The sequence below is a fragment of the Mycteria americana genome, chromosome 13, assembly GCF_035582795.1.
Source record: "Mycteria americana isolate JAX WOST 10 ecotype Jacksonville Zoo and Gardens chromosome 13, USCA_MyAme_1.0, whole genome shotgun sequence".
Classification (NCBI taxonomy): Eukaryota; Metazoa; Chordata; class Aves; order Ciconiiformes; family Ciconiidae; genus Mycteria; species Mycteria americana.
Window position 1 is genome coordinate 5,849,384 of NC_134377.1, and position 20,652 is coordinate 5,870,035.

General features: G+C 37.6%; 2 protein-coding genes across 9 annotated transcripts in view; one reads left to right on the plus strand and one right to left on the minus strand.

Annotated features, from left to right (window-relative positions):
- Nucleotides 1–20,652, plus strand: part of PRKAB1 (protein kinase AMP-activated non-catalytic subunit beta 1) — a 423,514-nt gene that overhangs the window by 55,857 nt on the left and 347,005 nt on the right. The window lies entirely within an intron of this gene.
- CIT (citron rho-interacting serine/threonine kinase) overlaps nt 1–20,652 on the minus strand; it is a 74,763-nt gene that overhangs the window by 42,026 nt on the left and 12,085 nt on the right. For 5 of the 8 annotated variants that reach the window (XM_075516698.1, XM_075516697.1, XM_075516695.1 and 2 more), the window contains exons 10-17: nt 16,236–16,416; nt 8,824–8,929; nt 7,809–7,952; nt 6,330–6,449; nt 2,600–2,770; nt 2,275–2,334; nt 1,659–1,712; nt 337–477 (exon numbers count right to left, since the gene is read on the minus strand). In XM_075516698.1, coding sequence (XP_075372813.1) covers nt 337–477; nt 1,659–1,712; nt 2,275–2,334; nt 2,600–2,770; nt 6,330–6,449; nt 7,809–7,952; nt 8,824–8,929; nt 16,236–16,416 — 977 coding nt within the window. The remainder of the gene's footprint in view (nt 1–336; nt 478–1,658; nt 1,713–2,274; nt 2,335–2,599; nt 2,771–6,329; nt 6,450–7,808; nt 7,953–8,823; nt 8,930–16,235; nt 16,417–20,652) is intronic. The other 3 variants (XM_075516699.1, XM_075516696.1, XM_075516694.1) reach the window with 1 other exon arrangement.

The following is a 20,652-nucleotide window of genomic DNA, read 5'->3' on the forward strand; positions in this document are numbered from 1 at the left end:
AACCGCCATTTAGGCTAACCAACCCTGCATTATCACAAAGCAATGAGTAGTTTCTAGAAAAAGTCAGCTGAAGCAGTCAATATATGGTTGTATTTGATATTTGAAATCCTCATCATGCCTCAAATCCCTTATGCTAACCACATGTCTTTATTGACTCCTCACTGAAAATAAAAAGCCTCTCTGCTTTCTTCAAAGAAATATATGCTTTTTAATTAAAAATGGATTAATGTCTAACATCACTTGTGAACAAGCTGTTCACAGTCGTCCAGATGAGGGTTCCTGAACTGAGAGACATCCCAATAACTAATTTACTCTAGATAGACATTCTCCACTCACCTCCGCTTCAAGCAATTTCTTCTTCATGCTTTCATTAGAATCTTCCCGATTCTGCAGTTTCTCTAACTCCTTCTCAGCTCTCTCCTTTGCTTGACGGATATTCTGAAGAAGTTCAGTTGCCTCTGAGCTAGCTTTCACAGCCTAAAGGGCCAAAGGAAAAAAAAAAAAAAAGGTATTATAAGAAAAACACACGCACAAAAACTTGGTATGTGAAAAGTTCATAACCTTGAGATGGTCAACATTCTGAATGAAATTGCTACAGAACTTTGGCCTCACAGTCTAAAACTAAGACAACCTACAATCATGTGCAGGAACCCAAATTCTAACTTCTGTTACATAATTATTTTCCATTTCACAAAAAACTGAAAATCCAGATCATCTACATGTTTGTCATGCTGTACTGCAAGTTTCTAATTGTCATTATGTACTGAAAGTAAAGTCTACCCCCAAATTCAGCTCAAGTTCTTGGAAAGAACTCACAAAACACTCTTACTAAAACACTGGGAGAATAACCTGTTGGCCTACAGATAATTCCTTAGAATTAATGAAAGGAGAAAAGGGGAGGGGAGGATTTCAAAACAGTCTGTTTTAATATTAGAAGTACTATTTCTACATAGTTTTGGCCCCCTATTCATATTCTAGATCATTAAACCATTGAAAAAGCCCTCTCTCAGCAGGTGCCACGTTTGAAAAGCTCTCTCAGTGGATTACTATGACAACCCCTTCCTTTTCTGCTGAAAGATCCCAATAAGAGAAGTTCCCCTACTGTTCTCACAGTGCCTTCCTAAGTGACAGACTGACCACAACTGCAAACATTAGATATTATGTACTTCCTTCAGCTTATGTTGCTAAGGTATTTTAATTCTATTTTGAACCCTTATCATTCAACATTTTTTCTGTGAATAACTGAACTGGAAAGTGATTTTGCAATTAAAACAGAGTACTCTGGGAGACTAAACCAAGTCCAACATGTATTTTACTAGTGAGCTAAAAACATCTGAACCCTGTCTTCAGAAGCAAGGAACCAGTGCATTGCATACTGCATACCAAAACTGGCCTTTTAAATTAGAATTTCTCTACACTACTCCAGTTCTGACTCAGCTTCATTTGTAAAAATAAACACTGTTGACATGTCTCAAGAGCCGAAAGCATATTGAGAACACCAATGATTTTCAGATACCAGTTCCCACCCCTTCTCCTTATCATCCCCCATGCTATGACTAATTCTATTTTTGAGGATAAAACAAAGTGCATCGCTCCTCTGCATTAAGGTTTCACTGGAAAATCTTGTGGAAAATTCACTTTCACCACCCAGACATTACCTTTGACAGCTTTTCCTGCAGCTCCTGGATTTTGGCCTGCTGCTCTGTATTGATCTACAGTTAAATAAAAAGGTGGGGGGAAAGAGTGTCGTAAAACCAAAAAGGAAAAAAATGCTCTCTACTTATGATACCATATTTATTTTAATTCACTTCCCAAAAATCTTTGTTTCTCCCTATAAATTCCAACACACCAAAACGCTCCTTGGCAAATCTACTCCCATTTTACTAACTTCTGGTTGATTTCATATTTTGGTCACGAAGTAGATTTTTCAGTGTGAGAATACTCAGAATTCTTTTTATTTTTCATTTGCTATTTTTATTAATAAAGAAAACCCTTATGTATCACTAACCTGACTCCAAACTCAGATTATACATAATGGCTTGTCTTTGCCTAGCTTCTGAACACAATCCATTAAGAACAGGATATCCAGACACAGCTTTATATCAAATCAGAAAGAACAGTTAATTTCACCAAGAAAAAGACTTAAAAAAAATACAATAAAATAGGGAGGCACGTGAGGCTGTGCATGTCACTGACTAGCCAAAGACACTCTTGGGTTTTGTGCATAATATGAAAGACCCAGGAAGCAAACTCCAGGACACTGAAGTAGCATACCTTCTCCAATTTGCAATACAACTCTCCTGCTTCATTTTTGCCTTGATCTTTAACCTGTAACTTAAATATAAAATATATAAAAGTCTCAGGAAAACTTGTAGTACACTGGTCTTCTATCCAGTCATCACCTCATGCAATTTAAACACAAGCAGTTACACAAAATATAAATTACATTATTTCAAGTGTACAATTGAAAGACATTTTGTATTAGTTGTACAAACCACGCTAATCTTTAGAGGACACACACACAACTTGTGTGCGTGTGTAAAACACCGCTAGAAATTCAAGCAAGCATTAGCCCCCTCTCCCATGAAGCCTAAACTACCTTTTGCAATTTGTTGTGACATTCGGTAGCTTTACGTTTGAATTCTTCAGCTGCCAGTCGGGACTCTCTCAACTCCGATTCATAAAGATCACTACGCCTGCGAGCTGAAATAAGATCCTCTTCTAATTGATTCATCATCAACCTCATTTCTTCTACTTGAGCTTGATATTCCTGTAGTTGTGGCGGAAGGGGAGGAAAAGGTATTACATTTTAGAGGCAACAGGGGAAATACTTGGAGCAGCAGATCCCAGAATACTGATTGCAGGCAAGAGGCGCATTTAAGAATATGTGGAAGAAAAGTAAAGTACAAAATAAAACAATAAGAGCTAAATAAAATAAAATATCCATGGTGCTCTGGTTTGAGTCTTGCCATTTTCAAGTCAATACCTCATAAAAGTCAAAACATTGACTTTTTGAGAGTGGCTTCACTGCAGAAACACATACATACATCTACATACAAATGATAAAAATTACATTTCTAATTTCTGAAACAGAAACGTGCCTTTGAGTTGATGCCTCTACTAAATGCCCAGATACTCCCTCATGATGTATTTTCTCAGGCTGATAACATGACAGTTACCACAGATCTGCACAGCTTGGGTAAAAGGAAAGAAGGAGAAGCAGAGGGGTAGCATACTGTGGCTTCTAGCCATCAGTTATTTTCTCTTCACAGAGTTAAAAAGAATCATATTGCTCTGTATGGGAGACAATCTAAAATCAAATATTAACTTAGAAAAACTGTCTAAAAATTGCATTGCCCATAAAAGATATTTGCCTATATAGGCAGAAATAATGACTCCCTATGCAGAACACTACAAGACAGGGCATTTGGATGGGGAAGGTAGGAGAAGAAAAGAACATTTGAACTGACTATCTCAATGAGACTGGGTACTCAAACTGAGACTAGCTCGTGAGATTGCTTCTCGTATTTTTACTGGAATAAAATAATTTAATTATGTTTATTTAGCATTTACTAAGTCCTGTAAGTATACATTTTATAAAATTACTCTAAAAAAAACCAAAAAAGCCAAAATCAGAGTACTTTTTATGAAGCTGAGAACAAGTAGAAAACATGCACATCAAGAGCTAGGAAAAAAGATTATGAAGGACTGACAGTGGGGGAGTCTATCTTTCTTTCCATTTTAATATCTTACAATACGCCCGACTACCCCCATATTCAAAAGAGTAACTGTCTCATGACAAAATCAGGTTTGTCATCACTCCTTCCAGCCAGCCAGCTGTCTTTAGTTAGACAAGTGATTGCATGAACACTGACCCTAATGTCAGCCTGTGCTTTCTAGCAACATGGAGAGCTTATGCAGATATTTAAAGAAGCTGGGTCTTTAATAGATTGCTTTACTATCCGTTACAGGGAGCATGGCAGAATGGCTCTTTCGTTTGTAATCCCCAAATTGGTTCTCCAGTTTGTAAGGCAGACAGGGGACCTACTCTTTCCAGTTAGTATCTCTATGGAAGATCTTATTTTCTTGCTGGAAAGAATTAGAGCCTTTTTATAATAAAAGTGAGCATACATTAATGCAAATATTCGTTTCATACAAACACAGTTGTGAATAAAAAAAGGCAGAATCGTTTGAAGGAATAGATGTTCTGCTCAGAAATCATAATTTGTTAAGACTTTCTAAAATACTCAGCTTTTATATCAGCAAACACCTGACTAAAGAATTACAGGTATGACTATAGTTGTCACTGTGAGAATGAGTGTTTGGGAAGGGAGGAGAATGGGGAGGGAGAAAAGAAGGAAGAAGAGGAGATAATTAGTAATATTCCAGTTTTTCTTGTTTCTTGATATTTGCAAGACTATCTTTGATTAAATCTCACGGTCAGGTCAGAAGAACAGGCCACGTCACTCAAGACAACACAGAACAATACCTCTTGCATATGCATTGGTCATAGTTTAAAAACTACCAAGATGTACTTAAGCGCATATTAATGGACAGGCAAAGCTCAGGGCATATACCTGAAGCAAATCACATCAGGGTAGCTGCATACAAATAAGTGGGCCTTTCTAAAAAAAAAAAATAGATTCTGATTTGTTGCAAGTTCATCCATTCATATGGGTCTTTGTCAAGTAATGACCAGAACACAGGTTTCATAAAAAAACCCAAAACAAACAAACAAAAAAAACCCCACAAACCCACCACACTCTTCTCTTCAAGTGCCTGGGGTTAAGTTGAACCTACAGTCTTGCCCTGAAAATACCAAATGCCTAATTATTGGGTTTTGAAGATTCTGATTTGCTGTTAATTTTACTCGTTCTCTCTCAAGCTTCAGGTTTTCAACAGCAAAACTCTAAGGGACTCTTCCATCTCACCTCCCAGTTCCCTCTGACTTAATAATAATGATCCAAGTCTTTAATGGCTAAGATCCACCTGCTGGTATGAGTCAGCAAAAACATCTCTGCATATTTTATTGTGGTGTACTCGCACATGAGTTTCAGATAGCTCAGAAGACCACCCCAGATATGGAAGTCTGCAGGATATTACAAATTCATTTGTTGACCTAGGCAGCATTTGCATGTCATCGTGAATCTTCACAAGCCAAATTAAAAGATTCTGGGACAAAATATTTGATTAAAAATTACTTGCATTATTCTTCCTCTGTTACATGTGTCTGTACTGCCTAAGAATCTGTTGATATTTATCATCACCAAAAATGTTCCACGTTTCAATATTTAAAGCAACTTTGCTAACAAAGCACCAGAACATAGAGTAATGAGCTTTAGATCTCTTCTATTACATAAAACAACCATCCAGAAGAATGCTGTAGAAGTCTATGGAGGCCTGCTACATCCAGAGGGTTGTTTTTGCATTTCATTACTTTTTACATAAGAGCTGTTCACGTCTGGAGAATTATTACCAAGGTTTCTGGGCTTTCTTGTCTCAAACACTATGAAATTAGGTAGTTAATGTTTGTAAAGTGCTTTGAAGATGAAAAACAACAGATAATTGCAAAGAATTGTTTGAACGCCATAGCAAATTTCATCTTCTTTTTCTCAATACAATATGTTGCTATTAATTCATAAAACTGAATGGGTTCTGTCTTGTAGACTGTTTTAAATCCTAAAAATGTCCACATTTGTCACCATATTTTCATTTAATGTTGACATTTTTTTCCTTATGAACAACTGTATGGATTAATGAATTTTCAACATTCTTCTGGGGGAAAAAAACAAAAAACAAAAACAAAAACTTATGAACAGCTACTTTGCAAATAGATTAAATTAAGAAAAGAACAGTTAGGCAACACAGATTCTATTTTGAAAGACTATTAAGCATTTTAAATGGACAGATAAGAAAGAAGAAAAAAAAAAACCAACACAAAATTAAGGCTAGCTCAGTTCTCTCCCAGGTGACGATTCATGAACTTCTTGTGAAATTTGTATGGTTTGACCATTTAAAACGAATAGTTCCTTTCTAATGCAACATATTACTAAAGCATTGCAACTTTCTCCTAAGCTGGTTTTATAGATAAAGTACTTTCAGAACTAGGAAAAGAAAAACTTGAAGTTTGGAGTTTGTGCTTACTTGCAATACACACAAAAGTGTAATTTTGTTGATTCCCATTTTGTTTAAGAAACCATGTGAAAACACGCAGACTGGGAGTCATCACAGCCTACCAACATAAAACTTAATCCTGGCAACAGAGCTAGAATATGCCAAGAACGCCTATTTGTAGATAGCCACTCTGCTCCCCGAAGAAGCAGGTATACCTGTTCTTTGATCTCTTGCAGTTTTCGGCTTTGCTCTCTTATATCATGAAGTAGCTGTAGTGCCTTATCATCTTCCTGAGACACCTCCATCCGTGCCTGCTCCAGGCTTCGCTTTAAGCTCTGCAGAAAGCAAAATGTTCAATACATAGTCTTTGGTTTTTCAGATGGCTGTACAATAAAGATCTTTAGCTATACAAATGCCTCCTTGACTGCAGTGAGGCATCAAAAAAAAAAAAAAAAAAAAGTCGAGGCACCAATGATGGAACCCTAAAGAAATTCATACCCAGTGCTGCTTCTATCTGGATAGAAGCAGCCCGTTTTACAAACACTGTTTACTACACTGAAATCTTAGTTCAAATCTCTACTTCCTCACATCAGGTTTAGAGACAAAAACCAAGCAGAGATCACAAAAGGCATCCATTATTGACAGCATTTATCTATATTTTATCTAGCACTATTAATTCACAACCTAGATACAATCCTTCAACTTCATGTTACTAACAAGCCTATTCATTTTTCTTGTGGCTGTTAAGTGAGTTAGATCCTTTAATCATCGTTAAACTTCTACAAAGAACAGAAGAGCTGCTTCTGTATCTCACCACATACCTTATCTGCAAATTTTGACAGACCAGCGGTCCTCCTATCAACTGTATATTATTCTTCAACAGAAAGATACAAACTTCATTTTATTTATTTACCTAGTAGCATCTGGTATAGGAAAATCACTCGGCCCCGTTTTAAGATATGCTTCCCAACAAACAAACCCATCAGAAATGCTTTTCAATTTTCTGAAACAGAGTATTATCTGGATTTTTGTTCTTGGTACAAGAGAGGAAACAGAATATTATATCCAACTGAAAATACAGAGACTATTAACTAGAATTAAAATATCCTCACTGAAATCTTGCCAGGACAACTGGGCAGACATTCCAGATCCCATGAAAAATGCCAAATGATCTTTGAAGACACAGTTTTAAGGCCTCATTTTTATATTCTATCTGAAAAATAGCACCTCTCCTAGCATCATCCCTGACACTACACTGGGGAACTGGATCAGTCTGAACTCAGAATACCACAGATGGAGGCAACACCCTTGTTTCCTAATCCTCTTATTTGTCCTTGAAGCCTTCTGTCTAGGTACTGATTAGGCCCCATCCTCTTCTGGCTAAGAAACCTGCAAGAAGTCAAACCCAAGCATGTTCTAGCACAGCCAGTAAGACAAACATCACAAACAGTTTCAGCAAGACCAGGACAGTAGTTATTCCTGTATGTTCTAAGCACATGACCATGAAACAAAGTTTGAATAGAACTATCAAGCAAGCCTCTGCAAACAATTCAGGACTCCATATTCAACAGATATCCTCTCACGTATTATTTTCTCTCCATCAAGTACCCCAACTGAAACCATGATGGAAGAGAAAGGCAAAGACCACCAGATTTCAGGCCTTCATAGCTGAAAGGACTGGTGTAAGGGCTCACACTGCATTCTGTGATATAGGTGGCCAGGTCCTGCTCCAGGAGGGATCGCTGGGTCTCAGAGGCTTTCAGTTCCACCTCCTTTTGGCTAAGTACAGCCTCCACCTCTGACACTCTCCGGTGCAACCGCGTCATTTCCTGCTCCATCTGCAATAAATATCAAGAGGTTATAAAAGGGGCTTCAAAAGCTTTGTTAACTGCTACTTTCAGAGCTCTCTTTGTAAGGAATTTGTCTCCAAGAGACTTCTAGCTATGTTTCTCCAAATGGTGTTTAAATTCCAATACCATTGTCTCTGCTCCAGGAATGCACAGTTCTTCTTAAGGACAAGTAGTAAGTCTAAGTCACCCCATTCATTCAAGCTGCTTGTTCATATTCAGTCATTCTTCGAACCCCAGTTAGCAAAGAAGACACACTCATTTTTCACCTGACTTGCAGAGATGGGTCACTTTAACCTTATCCCAAATCCATGCTGGACCAGAAGATGGTTTCCCCCCATCTCCTTGTCAGGAGCAAATCGTCAAATCCAGAACAAAGCAGGGAGAAAAGTAATCGAACTCTCATAAAAGTCTCAAACAAGCAGTAAGTTTTAAAAGACTCCACTGGGTTCCCTTTACTGGAGCACAGCAGCTGTTATAAGATGTTCACCATAACCAGTGACGTGACAACAGTTATGTAAGTAGAAGCTGATGAGTTAGGAAGAGAACCTCTGAACAGTACTGCTGTAATTGTGCGTATGATGAAGAGGCACGGCCTGCAGGAAGAAGCAGTCGTCTGTGTCACGCTGAGAAAAGGACTGTTTAAAATCCAGAGCCGCTTCTTGTTAAGATAAAAGTATCTAGAGCAACAGCATGGCCTAAATTCATCTCCCTTTGTATTGGACAGGAAGCCACCTCACTGAAGGAAAAGCACTTTGCCCACCACGAGTCTGGATGATCAGCAGCATCTGACAGATCCCTGGACATACAGTGGTTGCAGGTTCCTGGAGCAATGGAGATGGCCAATCGCATAAATAAATACCTTGTGACACTTGTCCTGGGCGTCTTGGAGTTCTTTGCTCTTGAGAAGAAGTTTCTTTTCCATGGAGCTGACCTTGGCTGGAGAATCCACGCTTGAAAAAACAGATCTAAAAGAGCAAAGCCAAACAGCACATGAATATAGGCAAAAGGTACAGAAATCTGCATTTATGCAGCCTTGGTAAAGTCATTGGGTACTTACTTATTCCAGGATAAAAGAAAGCTGCAGTAATCACAGTCTAACAGCCATCATTTCAGATCAAACATACCATAAAACCTGATGACAGTATATAATTATTAAATAATCCATGTGTACTTCTAGTTACAATATTAATATTTTCCATCAGTGACTTTTATGTTAGAGTGCAAAACAATAAATCACAGCAACATTTTTGCATAACTTGTACAGATTTATAAGTGTAACAAAAACAAAGCATAAAGTCAACGTAACCATTTGGAAAGATAAATTATCAGAGAATTGCTTTTTATTTTGTACTTTAAACAGGTTTTTAAATTATCATCAAAGTATAAAAGCCCTAAAAACTTTAACATGTCATAATCTGCACCACAGGAAGAAGAATTTAATATCCTTAGTTACCTTCTGTGAATCAAAATTGAACTGAAACTTTCCTAACCCAATTCATATGACCCCTACGAACTCAATCAATATCAATATGATTAGTCACACTGCAGAACTTCAGAGTTCCACTTAGAAGTAATTTTTTTCATGAGACACAACTTAACTGTACTATTCAAAACAATTTGACTCCAGAAACCTGGGGAAAATATTTACATGTTCTTAAGCTTTCTGTCTAATTGGGACTCAACATCTAAGAAGTTTACCATTTCTGTTAGTCTAAATTCTTTCTAGAAAAGGATAGGAAGCCACTCAATGTTGTGGAGCATATTTTTAGTGCTTTGCAGTCTTAAATATGTAATTTGCAACCAAAAAATTAAGTACACACATCAAAACATAATTTTAAAAATCACATTCTCCCTCGCATAAAATGATTCAAACTAGATATTTAAGCAGTTAATGATGGAACCAGTGTTAACTGATAGATGGAAACACAGAAGTACAATGAAGGTGCTAATAAAAGATCATACAGTCTGCCCACACATTACTTTCTGCTTCTCCTGGCCACAGTTTGGTATGCAGCCAGTTATCCCCATGGAGAGAAATGAGCTTTGAACAGCTCTCTGCATATAGCCATACACCCACACACAGCAGTACAGTCTCTTCTTAACACCAAGGAAAGTTTGATTCCATCACCACCATTTTCTGAGAAAAATCTACTCCTTACTCCAAATAGATATGCAAGATAGTCACAAAAAAAGACTCATGGATTTTTATGAAAATGTTGCAGCAACATATCTATATCAAAATAGATCTTCAGTACCATCACCTTAAGTAGTCATTAGGAAACACTGTTTTGATATTAGCAAACAAACATAGCGAAATCCACCAATTCTGCCTTGAAAGGTCAAATATTAATATTTCTTCAGAAACCTAATGTGGAAAAACTTAGAAGAAAGAATCCTGCATGTCAACGATACAGATATGATCAGAACTTAATAAAAAAAAAATTGTTAAAAATGAATGCTTTTGTAAAGCATTCCTTTAGTCCTGGTCCAATCAATCTGATCCATCAGATTATTGTATTTAAAAATCAATTTATAAAGCATGTCTATACTCCTACAGAGAAAAGACAACCATCTGAGAAAGATGCATATTAAATCCCATAACAGCTGGGTGTACAAACAAGGCTAAAAATGAATAGTTGAGAAAAATCAGTCTAAAAATACAAATTAACGCTCACATTAACTAAAAAAGACACCAAGGAATCTGCTTTAAAATGTTAATCAAATATATGTAAATAGCTGCAAATGTGTACTGAGACAAGTCTGAAAAATCTTTTTATAACAAAAATTTAGCTTTACAGGTCTGAACTGCACTGGCTAAAGCAAATTTTTTTTTTTTAATTATAGTTTCAACATTAGCCGTCACCTTTTTACTTTTACTCTTTTCAAATCTGAGACAATACCTAAGAAAACTCTAGCCAGTTCTCACAGACCTGGTTTCATTTGCTGCTTCTATTTCACCTCCCCAAAGGGGCTAATTTTATTTGTTGTTTTTGCTTATTTGCTATTTTATTTTATTTGCTATTAAAAGAATCAGAGCCTAATATTACAGGCACCATTTTGCATTTCAAAAAATTTCTCCCAGCAAGCCAGTTTAAAGCATCCATATGCACTGCAACACAGGAAGTAACAGGACAGATTCAGGCAAGAAGATACAGAGCGCTGCAAAGACACGTTGTTCAGCCAGGAGTGATGGGATGGGACAGAGCACAGGAGACTGGTACTGACCGAAGTTTGAATTTCATTAGGTGACTGTAGAGGGAGCTGCTCCTCAGGGTTGGTGTCAGTTTTGCAAGGAAAGAGAAGGCTACAAACTAGAACTACAATCTTTCTTCCTCATCCCTGTCCAAAGGGAGGAAGACGTTCCTTAAAAAAATATATGTCCTGGTGACACGACAATTTTCCTGCCATGGAAACAGTACATCTTATCCCCAAGTGAAGTTGATTTCAGTTAGCACTAGAACACACAGTTTTTAAGAGACATTCTTTCCCAGTAATTCTTTCCTGTGTACAAATTATATTAGAACAACTTCATGAACATCCATACAACCTTCACAGTACCAGAAAGGGAGCAGACAGAGGAAATCAAGAGAAATGGAATACTGACTAATCTAATAAGCCTTGTCATGGTGATATAAGCACTCAACACTGCATGACAAGGTAGAAAATACCCACATTGCTGGGACACTATATTCATCCTCAGCCAGCATCATCTCAGAAATTAAACACATACAATCCAACATCAAAAGCCCTGATGCAAAGCTATCATTCAGGTTGGTACCATCTCATAATATTTCATGTAATTAACTGCTACATCTGGATCAATTCTCTTAGCACAACAGAGCAGTTTCTGGTGTTTCCTCTGAAGTGTGAAAAAAAGATTAACAAAAGGTAACCAGCATACAACAAGAAAATTGCAATAAAAGATTAAAAAAAAAAAAGTCTATAGTACCAAGTGCTGATAGCACTAGCTGTGCCAATTTACTTTCAAAAGAAGCACTGCCTGCATGACTAAGAAACAAGTTAACTTACAGCTGACTATCTAGTGATTTCACAGCTAGATCAGCAACAGCCCCAACCAGCAGAACTATCAGAAAAGGTGCTAGTTGTGTAAAAGCTCCCCCAGGCTTAACATGGCTGAGATGAAGAAGAAAAAAGTATTAGTATAGGAAAAGCTATAAGATGATTGAGGTATCGAGCTCGTATCTTAACATCTCTTGTGCATCATACCTCATACCTTCCTTCGTCCTTTTATGCCACTCTCATAAACCCCCAACTCACCTGTGCTTCTTCCTTCTCACAACGATTGACACCATCTGTCCTAATCCTGGCCCCCACACAACCTGCCTATAATCTCATCCTCCGCCCCTCATGCTCTATTCTTTTTAGCATTATACTCATCTGTACCTTCCACCCCCTCGTAAATGCTTGCTCAGGCCTAAAAAAAACCAACCAAAACCAAACAGTGATACCATCAATCTGTGAATAGAGCTAGCTGAAGCAAAGCATATTTTTGGTATGTTCATCCTCTGCTTCCTCTTTAATCTATCTTTGGTGAAAGAGTTTACCAGAACCCGACAAACTGTTGGAAGAAATCAGTAGTCCTTCTTTTTGAAAGAATGGCCCATTTTAACTCTCAGTATTTTAGAATGACAAACACAAATCCATATAAAATTTTAAAATTAAAAAACCAAAACAAAACAACCCACCACCCCCCCCAAACAACCAAAAAACACACCTTGAAAAATACGACTTCTTAGGAACCTACAGCAAAGATTTGGACCATCTACCAAAACCTCACAGACGACAATTCAAGAATTACTAGGATTACATTTATTATTTTTTTAAATTATCTTTCAGAATATAAAACCCTACATCAGCAACTGATATTAAGTACTAGTCCCACTGTCAGCATTGCCTCTGGTTCAGCAAGTATTTTGTATTAACCTAAGTTTTGTATCATAAGTAGTCAGGCCCCTTTAGCTCCTTACTCCAGCCTAAGAGAGGACAGAGGCAGGCAAAAATTTACATCATAAACTATTTTTTTAATTAGGCATTATTTTTTAATTAGGTATTTTGGTATATCTTATTGGGTATTTATTTGTATTAGATATTTTGGTATATTTGGTTAGCCCTGGACTTATAATGTATTTATCTTATGCCTTAGGGCTTCTGCTAGTCACCTGCAAAGGACAAGAACAAATTACTTTCACCACTTGATGCATATTTCTGGCATCTAAGGGTTTTTCTCACTTGTTCTAAGCACTGGAGATGAGCCACAGTTAGGGACAGGAAGTAAGGTGGGGCTGGCTTTTAATGGAATTAAACTCCCAGTTGCCTGTTATGTTGTTACAGTCACACACTCGCAGCCAAACCAGCAGCCAAATTTGCAGTCAGGCAGGCATTTCTCCCCCAAATCAAGAACTCAGAGGCCATGATGGGAGAAGGAGTTAGCTGGTCCTTCTCTGTAGCCTGATCCCAGTTCTTAGAATCATACAGGAGATTTAACACTTTGCTAGTACAGGAACCTATGACATAAGCAATGCCCTTGATTTCTCCTGAGTGCTTCCTACGACACAGTCATGCCTTTTGCTCTTTTGTTAGATCTTACATTTGTTACAGGACCACAAATTCTTCCCAAAACTCATGGTATGGGACAACATACAGAACATTTTCATTCAATGGACCCTTCTAAACTACACACTAACTATATAATTTCTGGCAACAGGTCTAAGTGACTTAGGTGAACCCTTCTAACCCTAAGTGGTTGGGAGAAAGAGGAGGATGGAAAAGAGAACTTCTTTTATCTTTCTTCTGTCCAATGTTTTTGAACAGTCCTTTCTCTGAAGTATTTGAAATTCCTAGCTCAGCTATGGCTTCTTACTGTCCAGTGAACAAGGGCGAGAGTATAACCCTAAAGTTTATAGCTTGACAGCCCTCAAAGTAAAAGCAATGAAAGTTTCAAGGACCTTGTTAATGGCACTCTGCAGTTGCCTGGCCTAACTGTGAGCAGCACTAGAGGCATTAGGGCCATCATGCTGCAGACACAGGAAAACAGATCTGCATCACTTAGCAACCGTAAGGGTTAGACTTTCAGAGGAAAGATTTAAGAAGAAAAATTCTGGACTGATAAACTTGATGACTTAGGACCTTTCAGAGAAGACATCCCAAGATTCACAACAGACAAGCCTACCCCCCATTTACTGTTCTCTTCCCCATCTAGAATTTGATATTCAAGCTAGTGTGGACAGAAACAGTACTTTTTTTCCTCAAGTAAAACATACACCACACAATATTTTGTAAGTGAGAAGTTATCTTTATGACCCAGTGCTGCAGTGATATTGAGAATAAACTAGCCACTGCATTATTTAAATACAGATTATTTTCAAGTCTCCGTACACTCTTTGCCATATTTAAATCACCTTAGAACAAAATGCAATTATTTACTGCTAAAAATATCAAAGTGCATTTATCGAGATCTCATTCAAAAAAAGAAACCGCTAAGATCTACTTATATTAAAATTATTTGGGGGAAAATTAAGTACATTATGTCTTTCTGTTCCAGCTCAGGGAAAAAAAAAAAAAAAAAAAAAAGGCCATACCAAGCAGAAATTTTACTTCAGTCAAAATTTCTCCAGAGCACATTAATCTCTATATTCTTTTGCTGTACCCCTTCTCATCTATTACCACAATTCAAATACAACTTCAATACACATCTTCGGTACTAGCTCCACAAAGAAAGCATATCAATCAATCTGCTATATCTATATTACTTTTCAGCCTTCAGCCTCCAGCACCGTTACACCACTGTTCCTGAGACTTTACCTCACGCTCCTCTTCAGTTCTAGTCCTGAGCCTTGCTTACATGTACATTTTTACCATACATCTGTGGTCACTGTTGAGCCTCTTCTGACTGTCATGAATGGTCATGTAGCCTTGATAGATGGATTGCAGTTCCCCAGGCAGAAAAGATAACACTGTAAGTTATTTCACTGCTAAATCAAGACAGATTTTAACCCCAGGTATCTACAGATATAACATTCCATTTTTCTAATTCTGCTGACTATTAGACCATTTCACCAAAAGAATACTTTTTTGGTTGTTATGTCCTCTCCCTTCCTCTTTTGTCATAAAAGCAACTCTGCTGAGGAGGGACAATCAAAGATTCCCTTTTTATTACTGGCATAACCATCACATAACCTTGATTCACAGTGTGGGCAAGATCAAAGATGTCAACAGTATCACCAGATTTGGTTACACACTTACCGCAGAGCAACTATCACAACCAATATGACAAAAAAAAATGAAAACTTGATTAAGACAGATTGACAATGAAGTCCCTTAAGGGAACTAACTAGCAGCAATGAACGATGGTTGACACAAAAACACAGCACCTTAGTGCATTGAGTCACTAACCCAGCTAAAGCCATTGCATTCCTGAGAGGCCTCATGATACTGAGGTAAGGACTTCTCAACTTAACGTACTGCACTAATACTTTTTCAATAGCTCTGTCATCAGAAACTAACCACCCACCACACCAAATGGTTAAACCATACTATTTATATTCTTCCTTTTCTCCGACTCCATTCTCTCGGAAAGCATGTTTTGTTTCAATTGAAAACCATTTTTTCTAGACCTTTACCTCCCTCCACAAACACGTACCCTGCATACTTCATCTGAATCTCCAGTCTCTTAACACACAATACAGCAGTCTTCATATTTAACTTGACCCAACAGCACACAGTCAGCTGCCGTGAAGCTCTTTCTCTTGTTCACTGACCCATCGCTGTACATTCCCAGATTAGTGGAGCTCCATTTCTGTGGATCACTGATTCAGCCTTACACATCCCCAGCACTTGATGCCCACTTTCTGACCCAATAAAATAACACCCCCCCCCCGCCTTTTCCATCTCTGAACTCCTCAGTATTCTCCTTCTTTCAGGGATCTGCAATACCAGAAATGCAATCACTTACTGCTCCCTGGTTAACAGCAACAACTAATTCAAAGTATTTGAACAACAATTTTAACAATAACTGGTTTAGAATCAATCTTTCCATTCCCTTCCCTCCCCCTCATCCCAGAAATAATCACAGAACAGTAGGACATGCACAAGCCACAGCAGCAACAGATAAAGCCAGAATCTGGCAGCTTCCCTAAAGCAGAGTACAGGCCAGTTAAAACAGCTTTTCCCCACACACACACCATCCTCACTGTAACAAACCTTCGCATTTTTCCAATGGTCCTATCCACCTAAGCAATAATTCCTACTTACTCTGATCTGAGGATCCCTAATGCCTTGATGAATGAAAACCCCACAAACGGCAAATCTTCACCCGAGAAGCCCGCTGGGTTCAACTGGCGCGTAGAGGATAAAACCCGCGAATTCTTCTCTGGTTCATCAAAATTTGAGGTGTCATCATCAGACTTGAGAGTAGGAACGAAGGGGGGAGGAGCTGGTGAAAAAAGCAAGAAGAAAAGACAAAATTCAGCTACAGTTCACTCTGCAACAGTCCCACTCATTCAGTGCTTGCAATGGCACTGCAGCTCCTGCTTTTAATCTTGCTAACACAAGCAGACTGAGCTGCTGCTCTCAAATCGTATTACAGCAACAAGAGATTAACCCTTAAGCTACCAACATGGCTACCACTCTGCAGGCAGAATGTCTCCCACTCTGATTAAACCGGGTTTTAGGTTGGGGATTTGGGATTGGTTTGAGGGATTTTTTTTCAGGTTGGGCTTTTTTTTTTTTTTAAACACATACATTGAATCAAATCAAAGCACCAGGCTAAGAAAATCATTACTGTAATATAGCTAAAAGTAATTCAATTCTGATTCATGTAGAAAAAGAAAATGTCTCCAACCTATCCAATTAGTTACACTACATGAGAATGTAGCCTGATCCTTTGCTAGTCAGCTAAGGGACATATCTACCCTTTAATACTACCAAGAATCTTCTCAGCACAGGCTTCTAGTCAACAGCAAACTAGTCTTTCTCCTGGAAGATTCTAATAAACTATAGCTACTAGGAGCTAATTGGTCTTTAGGAAGGCAAGAAATATCGGTAAGATTTTATTTCTCTAAAAGAGCTTGCTAAAGATCTGGAACTCTTGTTGGGACACCACTGCAGTCTGGCTCTGATACAATCAGCTCTGAAGAGAGGTATAAATAGCAAGAATTACAATGTATTTCTTACTATAATTTCTAAATTGGTACCACTTAACTTGTTAAGCAGTTGTTTAATTTCAGCTGATTTTCTCATGTTTGCTTCAGTTTAATTAACCAGCAGAACAAAAGAACAAGTTCTTCTCAATGATGTGCAGCACCCGAGCTACCTGCTGGCTTCGGCTACGTGTGTGAAAGGAACGAATGCAAAAGCCTGCTGTGCGATTTCTACCTCATTAAATCACATTTTCTAAGATTTTTATTTATTTATTTATTTATTTATTTCATCACTCAGGTCCTCACTCACTGCAAATCCACTAATCTCTTTTTTGCTCTATAAAGGAGACAGCTCTTCAGTCGGCAACCTGAACACAGCCCATTGTCACAAGCTGATGGAAGTGTAGTGTGCTAAAACGGTTACCATGGATCCAGTATAGATCTCCTGTAGCTGAAGGGCTGATGAGAATTGAAGAACCGGGAACAAACATTACAACCCCTGCAGTGCAGGCTCCCTGCTCCTCACTCTCTGCATGCTCGGAGTTTAACCCTACCTGCCTGCATTCGTGACAGATGCTGATGCTTATCTGACTGACACAGGCAGAATGAGTCACGGCTGGAGCTTGCTAGCTCCCTCTAGGTTGCCAAAGCCTTTCACAGCCCGCTTTTTAACTCTTAATTCTCTAGACAAATGTACACTTAACCTACCCACCAGCCCAGCATTAATAGCCAAAAAAAAAAAAGAAATCTGTCTGTATAAACTGCCAAATCAGTACTACACATGCAGGCTTTGTTAGCAGCTCCCCAAGGAGCCATTCTGACGCTGCTCCCAAGCAGGGAAGTGAGAAGAAATTCCATGAAGCAGATACGATGCTGCTCACGTACAGTAGTTCCAGGTACATTAGAATGAGATAAATGGGGAAAATATACAAATTAAATAGGTTCTGTAGTAAGCAGTTTTACTTACTGGCTCCAGAATGTTTAAAGTTTTTGTCAATATCATGAATTTATTAATTTCTGCTCTTTTATTGGGTATAATATAAATTTAGATCCAATATAATGCTGACATTTATGTACTGTAAACATAGTTTTGGAATACAGCTTGTTGATTAGGATCTGTATTTTTTTAAAAATTCACTTAATGTCAGGATAATGCCCAGCTACTCTTTCATATGCTCTTAATGATTAAAAACAGAGAAGCAACAGAAAACAGTTTGTGAGTATATCATCTTTAATGCAAATATAAGCCCAAAGTTACAGTTAATTCATAGGAGAGGAGGATAAGTTCAGGAATTAATATTTTTTAGTTTAGGACCTCTGCTGAAAGAACTTTGTACATCCTCTTACAGGAAAGGGTTGCTGTGGGGTTTTTAACATTGTCTTTGAAGACAGATACTGTCTATGAAGTAAGGTAATAGAGAAAACAGCAAACTATTCAGTTCATCTGGGGAAGTCTAGAATCTTTCTTAAAGAGGTAGCAAAAAACAATATAGCTGCCTTTTTATAATGGTATAACAACCCTGTTATACACTCCTCAAGAGTCTGACAGATAACTTCATCTTTGAGAGAGAGATCTAGTGCCTTACTTCTCACCAGAAATTAGCTAAGAAGATCTTAAGAGTCATCTTCAAGCCCTTGCAATTAAAAAGAAAGTCTTTCCTCTTACCAACAATAAGAATTCCTAGTCAAACCACATGCATAAAAGAAAATATAATTTAAATACGCATAAGATCAGCATGCACATAAAAAGATGAAAAGCACTCAATAGGGGAACAATGGATGCAAAAAGATAAAACTGAATGTGAGACAGAGCAAACCTTTGGGGCTGGTGGGAAACTAGTTTAAAGAGCACAATGTTTTACACTACAGTTTCCTCTAATTTTTAATAGAAGATGTGAACGAAGAAGAGAAATTGTGAACACTAGATTAAAAAATAATGAAAAAAATCATTTGCCCTCTATTTCGCATTCACTAAAAATCCAGGACTAACAGTCCAAAAACTCTGCAACTTTGCAGTATGACCTTGTTACAATATTTGTATCAAGAAATAGTAGCAACTAAAAAGAAAACTTAGAAAGAACAGTCATTCAACAAAAACACCTCTAGATGTTAAGTAGTTCTGAACTGTCAACAGTGACTGAAAATGAGAAGCAGAACTTCCTCAGAAGTTTCAGGACACTGGAGGAAAACTCGCGTCTGAGTAAGAGGGAATATCTTTAAGGAAAAAAAAAAAAAGCTAGATCCACTCTGTCTGATTTTGTTAATTATTTGGTAGTTTCTTCATGGTCTTTTATTCCTAAGACTAAGGAGTCCTTTACCTGGTGTTGAAAGTATCTACAGAATAGATGGAGTAGTCTTATAAAAACAAGCTAAAACAGGGAAGCCATTTTGTTCTCAAATGTGGGTCACATGGTGACATAATCTCTAGTTAAACTATTATTTCTGGCTTAAAACCAGAGGACTGTCACACAACTATAGTATTTTCAGAACAAAATGAAGATTGGTGAATGCAAATACATTGATGTGCTTATCAGTTGCTTCTTTAAAGGGAAGAATCCTTTAGTAGAGGTCAAGATAAGCCTCTGAGAACTAAATGTTAAAACCATGCCATCACATCTGACAAGGTGAAAAATTTGCACTTTTTTCAGGCTCACCCAAAAGGGAGGCAAAACTATTACTCAAAAAGACAGTAAACCCGATGCTTCTACTTGTACAAACTGGTATAAAGACCTCTTTTTGTCTCCGATATGTTACAAATGAACATACATGTTCTGTTTACCATTTAAAGTATCTTGTAGAGAACTGCATGTTTTAAAAAAGCCAATTGCTTGCCTAGATACCTCCCCACTTGTGGAAGGATGTAACCCTCTTCCATCTGTTCCAAAGAATGACTTTCAGAGGAAAAGGGGGTGTTGTAGGTTGCTAAGTTTAAAAAAAAAAAAAAGAAAGAAAAAAGAAAAAACCAAAACCACCACACAAACTGCAGTACTTTAACCAGTTTATCATTAAGATTAGATAAAATGTCTCTTATGGAAAGAAGCTTTTTTATTTGTTTGTTTTAAAACTCTGCACTAGCGTATGTATTTATGACTAGTTCAAGGAACATTGCTTTAATCGGGTCTTTCCATCCTTTCAAAATATTTTCATGCAAATTCAGAAAAGAGATACTGCATTTCCCCTGGGACAGTGAAAGACTTAACTGAAAGAGGAAATTTAAGGAAATACAGAACATTTCTTAAGAATAAAAATGTGTCTTTTCTTGATCTACAAGGTGATCTATATATGCTTTCTGAGGAAAAGCATCCATATAGCCGTTTTAAGTAGGTTAGGCATTACTCTTCCTCAAGCTTTAAGAGGCCTATTTGAGTAAAGTGTTATGGAAGGAAAATAGAAAGTCCAAGTGATGTAATTTAAGGATGTTTTCTCTAAGACCACTTAAAAAAAGGGCATTATACTACTTCTAACCAATCTATACAATATTATCTTAACATCTTTTCTGTTCTGTCAAGACAATGATCCAACACATACGT